General features: G+C 43.9%; 1 protein-coding gene across 3 annotated transcripts in view; it reads right to left on the bottom strand.

Moving 5' to 3' along the window:
- Positions 1–368: 368 nt before the first annotated feature.
- si:dkey-228d14.5 (uncharacterized protein LOC796266 homolog) overlaps positions 369–7,155 on the bottom strand; it is a 35,246-nt gene continuing 28,459 nt past the window's right edge. For all 3 annotated transcript variants that reach the window (XM_061910121.1, XM_061910119.1, XM_061910120.1), the window contains one exon: positions 369–941. In XM_061910121.1, coding sequence (XP_061766105.1) covers positions 748–941 — 194 coding nt within the window. In that variant the 3' untranslated portion in view covers positions 369–747. The remainder of the gene's footprint in view (positions 942–7,155) is intronic.

The following is a 7,155-nucleotide window of genomic DNA, read 5'->3' as shown; positions in this document are numbered from 1 at the left end:
GCTCCAAAACATAAGTTAAAGTAAGCAGAGCTTTTGTCAAATCTGCATTGGGATTGACCAGTGTCTTGTATTCCCTGAGAGGAAGACTGGTATGACGCAACAGGACCCACACGTATAGGGAAGGGCGGCCGAGAGCCGGTAGTTTCAGTTAGACTAGGTTGAATACCGTTAAAGCCACCGCCCTTGGCAACCATTTGTAATGTGGTGACCAGCTCACATGTGGTGGTGACGACACCCTCAATAATCCCAGTAAAAAGCTCTACAAGCCGTCATTTGTTAACAATCCAGTCATACAGGTTTTTAACGACAAAGAAGGGATTTGACGGAAAGACGTGTGTATTTTGACACATTCCACGCTGCTGAGTGAGACGGATTGAAACATGTTTATTACGACGTCGACATGATGGATCACATTTATAATCCTACAACAGACAAAAAGAAACTTGAATGTTACTATTGAGCTGATTGTAGGTGAAAAAGAAAAAGAAATCATTACAGTCGCATACATTAATAAACGTTGTTGTGAATCAAACGTGAGATTCGTTCTCTCCGAAGGCAGGATTGTGGAAGTGCGATTGTGCCTAACGTGGTTGTTCAATAGAGTTGTTCTGTTGGCGGAGTTTGTACACAGTACAAGATGAACATCAAGATACCTCCAGGGACTACATCGTGTTCATGAAGCTAATAGATGTCAATCACGGTTCAGTCAAACATACTATATCATAACGACTCTGTATCGGCCTGGTATCAGGACATGGTCAACACGAAGGGTCTGTCCTCGTCTCGCTGGCTGTACAGATTTGAGATCATGTAGGAGGAGAAGAAGCAGAACTCCACCGCGTAGCTGAGCTCAAACAGCTCCAGGTTGACGCTGAGGAACCACTCGGAGACCGCAGACATGTGGACGTAGTGGTACTCGTGGTGGGCGAAGAAAAACGTGTCTGAGGGGATTCGGGTTAAGGATGCATGGGATGCCAATCCTGAGATAGCATTTCGTACAATGTCATTACTGTGTCAGAGTTTTTTGGTGTTGAACCCCAAGATGCAGAGATGGAGGCAGGCATGGAACGTGAAAACATGATTTAATTAAATACTAAGACAAAAACAAAACCAAAAGGGTACAAACACAAAGCGCGCACGAGGCGGATAATCAAACAAAAGGAGCTAGCCTGGGAGCTAGAAAATAACAAACAGGAGCTTGGCGTGGAAGCTAGCGGGTAGCGAACAGGCAGACAGAAGTCGTTCTTGTATAATGTGAATAATGAAAAACAAAACGGAAGCAGGGAACAAAAAACAGTAAGCTACAAACATCAACTGAATATAGCTTGCCGCTACGCTGCAAAGACAAGGTACGACACGACAGGAGCGATAACACATCACAAGAGCTAATAGACGTGACATCGACAAGACAATACAATGATCCAACAACTGACACAAGACAAAGGAGGTACAAATAGGAGCCGGCTGATTGGCAACAGGTGTGGCCAGATGCCAATCAGCCGCAGCTGATGGGGAACACAGCACTCAGGGAACAAGACAGGAAGCTGACAAAACAAGAGCACTAGACAGGAAATATTAAATACACTGAGGAGGAACACAGCACTCAGGGAACAAGACAGGAAGCTGACAAATTAAGAGCACTTGACAGGAACTAAAAGACAGGAAATACTAAACACAGGAAACAGACAAATGCAGAGGAAACAACTAAAACATTGACAAACTGTCAGGGGCAGGCCTGACATACTGAACACAGTCATTATCTTTCAGTTTTTTGTGAAAAAGTATGTGGTCACACTCGTCCATTAATACCTTTTTAATGCCGAGCACACATGCCAGTCCCCTCTGACGGGTATTTATTTCTTTTGAATCCCCCGGCTGACAAGCAACTAGGAGCTTTTTGTCTTAGTATAATACCGTGATATTAATGAATCGTATTTAGTATCATACCGCCCCCCTTTTTTCAACGGGCATGACGGCGTCGCGTCGTAGCATTGCTGGATTACGAGCAGAGGAGCATATTCGGCAGTGCACGATCACAGAGTACTTACAAGCAGACACAGCGTGTAGACAGAAAAGGGAGAACGGACGCATTTTGCCTTAAAAACTAACGATAAAGGTGAAGTTATAACACTGAAACGCCCTCAGGAAGAGGTGCTTTAAGACATGGCTAGCTAGCGAGCGGCTAAAGTCCATCCGCAGTCGGCAGTAAACAGGAATGACGTCAGTGTCATGGTCCGCGGCTCGGATCATGTCATGTTCTGTTTTCTGTCTTGTTATTACAACCTGTTTAGTACTTGATGTCCTTAGTTCCTGGTGGCACTCCCTGTTTTGTTTCCGTTGCCATAGTAACGTATTGTGTCACCTGGCTGCTGTCTTTCTCGCACACCTGCCTCCTAATTTTTGTCGCTATTTAAGACTGCCCTTGTTTGTCATTCGGTCTCGCAGTCTCAACTTGTTTTCGATGCAACAGGTGACGTCGTTATCCCGCATTGTGGTAAAATACTTTGTGTATTCGTTAGCTTCCACGCTATTCCATTATTTGTGTTCCTAGCTCACATGCTAGCGCTTTCTGTTCTTTCTAGCTCCCATGCTAGTTCTGCTGGTTTTGTCCGTAGTGCCATGTGCAACTGTTTTTGTTCTTAGTCTGGTTTTGTAGTTATAAATAAATGATCATTCTTACTTTTACGCTGCGTCCATTCTCCGACGGCACCCCCGAGAGAACGCAACCACACCACGATGCCAGCTAAACGTCACAGTCACGGCCGAGTTTTGAGCGTTACAGTGGCGAAGTCGGACGTTACGATTTTTCCGAAAGCCGCAACAAATACTGCAATGTTTCGAGGCTTATATTTTTCAATATTATTTGTCAACTTGAGATTTTACGGGTGTGCAATTATCAATGTTTTAAGTGTGAAGCACATGATTCCAACAATAATTACAAAAATATTGCATTACTTGGGTCTTATTTTTAGGAACACTAATACAAAACCTCCCAATAATGCCTGTTTGAAAGCTAAAAACGTTATGCCTTGAAAACGGAATGGAATTTTATTTTTTTTTTTTATCGAATGAGACACCCAGAATGTACATGACAATAAAGAATGTGGTACTTACAATATTAACTATGAACGATAAAACACGGAATATTGACAACTAGGGCTGGGCAACGATGAAAAATTTTAATCGAAGTTAATCGCACTATTTCTCCGATTAATCGCGATTAACTGCATTGTATACGCAAAGCCCAATAATGAATTCAAAAGTAGTGTGTAGTGCACCTTTATTGGAATATTCTCCCACATGAACAAAAGCGGCAAAACATTTGTTGTGCAAACACAATTTAAATCAGTCCTTGTTAAACAGTAGCAGTTAAATAGCATATTTTATGAAAATCAACTCCAAAAATGTCAATACAAACATTTAAGCTTATTGCCACTGCCAGGGTATTTAAGTTATCCTGTTTGTTATGGAAAATAAATATAATCTACATACAAATCTCTGAGCCACAATCATAACATCTGAACAGGCAATTTCTGAGGTAACAGCAGAAACATTTTTTTTACCTTTAAAAAACCTATATTATAGGTAGTGGGCTGTTTTAGGGAATTTTTGATCAAATTATCCGTAGTAGCAATATTAATAATGTTGTGTTTATTCTGCGTAGTGCACTTAAAATAATTATGACCATATCTAGGAATTGATATGATGGGAATTTTCCGATTGTTTGCTTGGTGCTTTGATAAACTGAAGGCATCATATACATGGTATTATATTGTGATGTTATGAGCCAGGGAATAAAAGAACTACCCTACCCAGCATGCAACAGGAGTGACGAGCATGCGCGGTAGCCCGGTATAGGTTGTGTCGCCATGACGACATCTTGTATGTTGTGATATGCACGCTCTGAAAGTAAACGTTAAGAACTCAGCCAACACTCCTGGTCTGCATTATTCATAAATAGACAGACAACACATATACTCCGCTGCTTCACAGGCCGCTGGATGTAGCCGGCAAAGTATTCCCATGCTAGCTAGCCGCTCTAGCAAGCACGCCTCATTCAGTCCAAAACGGCCCGATCTATCCACATTCAGAATTGTCTGGCGGTCGTAAGTGATCCCGGAGTGACCACGCTGTAAGCCAGCCGTCAAATTTGCAGAATTGTCCGGTATTTTTGCCAAATGTTCCATCTTTACCAAGAGCCCCTTCACGCCGAAGAGACGCCATCTTGTTAAGAAAAGGCGTTAACAAAATAAAAGCATGTAAACAACATACGCAAATGTGCGATTAAAATAATTGTCGGCGTTAATAGATTGATGAGTTAACGCGTAATTAACGCTTTAATTTGCCCACCCCTATTGACAACATATGAACGTCACCTACCCTCTCCATCGATATTTTTTAAAATCAAGCGAAACGCTACAAAAACGCCACAAACAAAGCGGAATATGAACGCGAAGGGTAAAAAAAATACATACGATCTGATATATATGATATATCTGATACATCACTAAGCTTTAGAACGTTGTTGTAAAAATCTCCTTACGCATTTCAGGCTGGCTGCTCTGGAAACACTCTGTGGAAACGCTCCCCGCCCACATTGCTCGGTGCCTCGTCTGAGCTGCTGTGACTTAGATTACCATAGTAACTCATTAGGTTACCATAGTAACTAGTACATTATGCAAAAATGCAGATTCCAACCATTGAAATACTTTGTATAGTTCAAGACTTACGGTCATTAGAAAACATCACTGCACACCATAATGGCAGCTACACTTTCCATCTTAAAGATCTAAAAATATTATTTCGAAATGTCCGTTGGGCCAGATTCAAAAGCTTAACATGTGGCCCCCGGGCCTTAATTTGCCCAGTTCTGGTACACGCTGTACTTTGTGTGAAGTAGCATGCAAATGTTAAAGTTCTATCTTATTAAAGGCCTACTGAAATGAGATTTTCTTATTTAAACGGGGATAGCAGGTCCATTCTATGTGTCATACTTGATCATTTCGCGATATTGCCATATTTTTGCTGAAATAATTTAATAGAGAACATCGACGATAAAGTTTGCAACTTTTGGTCGCTGATAAAAAAAGCTTTGCCTGTACCGGAAGTAGCAGACGATGTGCGCGTGACGTCACGGGTTGTCGGGCTCCTCACATTGTTTACAATCATAGCCACCAGCAACAGGAGCAACTCAGACCGAGAAAGCGACGATTCCCCCATTAATTTGAGCGAGGATGAAAGATTTGTGGATGAGGAAAGTTAGAGTGAAGCACTAGGAAAAAAAAAAAAAGGTGAGGGCAGTGAGAGGGATTCAGATGTTATTAGACGCACTTACTAGGATAATTCTGGAAAATCCCTTATCTGATTATTGTGTTACTAGTGTTTTAGTGATACCTGAAAGTCGGAGGGGGTGTGTTGACCGCCAGTGTCTCTGATGGAGGCCATGGAGGAGCCAAGAAAGTCGAAGCTGCCTTTTGGACAGCTGCTGCAGGAGGACGCAAGCTCCGCTCGTCTCTGGTAAGAGCCGACTTATTACCACAATTTTCTCACCGAAACTTGCCGGTTGACATGTGGTCGGGAAACATGTTCGTTTGACCGCTCTGTTCCATATTAAAGCTTCACAGCAAGCAAAGAAACACCGGCTGTGTTTTGGTTGCTAAAGGCAGCTTCAATACACCGCTTTCCACCAACAGTATTCTTCTTTGACGTCTCCATTATTAATTGAACAAATTGCAAAAGATTCAGCAACACAGATGTCCAGAATACTGTGTAATTATGCGATTAAATTGGACGACTTTTAGCAGTGAGTGGTGCTGGGCTAAAATGTCCCCTCCAACCAATAACGTCACAAACACACGTCAACATAAGCGTCATCATTCTGCGACAATTTCAACAGGATACCTCGCGGGAAATTTAAAATTGCAATTTCCATCCATCCATCTTCTTCCGCTTATCCGAGGTCGGGTCGCGGGGGCAACAGCCTAAGCAGGGAAACCCAGACTTCCCTCTCCCCAGCCACTTCGTCTAGCTCTTCCCGGGGGATCCCGAGGCGTTCCCAGGCCAGCCGGGAGACATAGTCTTCCCAACGTGTCCTGGGTCTTCCCCGTGGCCTCCTACCGGTTGGACGTGCCCTAAACACCTCCCTAGGGAGGCGTTCGGGTGGCATCCTGACCAGATGCCCGAACCACCTCATCTGGCTCCTCTCCATGTGGAGGAGCAGCGGCTTTACTTTGAGTTCCTCCCGGATGGCAGAGCTTCTCACCCTATCTCTAAGGGAGAGACCTGGAAACTCATTTGGGCCGCTTGTACCCGTGATCTTATCCTTTCGGCCATGACCCAAAGCTCATGACCATAGGTGAGGATGGGAACGTAGATCGACCGGTAAATTGAGAGCTTTGCCTTCCGGCTCAGCTCCTTCTTCACCACTACGGATCGGTACAACGTCCGCATTACTGAAGACGCCGCACCGATCCGCCTGTCGATCTCACCATCCACTCTTCCCTCACTCGTGAACAAGACTCCTAGGTACTTGAACTCCTCCACTTGGGGCAGGGTCTCCTCCCCAACCCGGAGATGGCACTCCACCCTTTTCCAGGCGAGAAGCATGGACTCGGACTTGGAGGTGCTGATTCTCATTCCGGTTGCTTCACACTCGGCTGCGAACCGATCCAGTGAGAGCTGAAGATCCCGGTCAGGTGAAGCCATCAGGACCACATCATCTGCAAAAAGCAGAGACCTAATCCTGCGGTCACCAAACCGGAACCTCAACGCCTTGACTGTGCCTAGAAATTCTGTCCATAAAAGTTATGAACAGAATCGGTGACAAAGGACAGCCTTGTCACTGGAAATGTGTTCGAATTTATTAAACTAAAGCGGCCGTATTGGCATGTGTTGCAATGTTAATATTTCATCATTGATATATAAACTATCAGACTGTGTGGTCGGTACTAGTGGCTTTCAGTAGGCCTTTAAAGATCTAAAAAAAATGATTAGGGAATGTCCGTCGGGCCAGATTGAAAAGCTTAACGGGCCTTAACTTCCCCAGGTGTGGTACATGTGAAGCAGCAAGCAAATGTCAAAGATCCAGCTTATCAAACAAAGTACTGTATGGAAACCCCTTTGCACCATTATGACTGCTGTAGCCAGGCCCACTTT

The sequence above is a fragment of the Nerophis ophidion genome, linkage group LG09, assembly GCF_033978795.1.
Source record: "Nerophis ophidion isolate RoL-2023_Sa linkage group LG09, RoL_Noph_v1.0, whole genome shotgun sequence".
In the NCBI taxonomy this organism is placed as follows: domain Eukaryota; kingdom Metazoa; phylum Chordata; class Actinopteri; order Syngnathiformes; family Syngnathidae; genus Nerophis; species Nerophis ophidion.
This window is presented reverse-complemented; position numbering and strand designations above follow the sequence as displayed.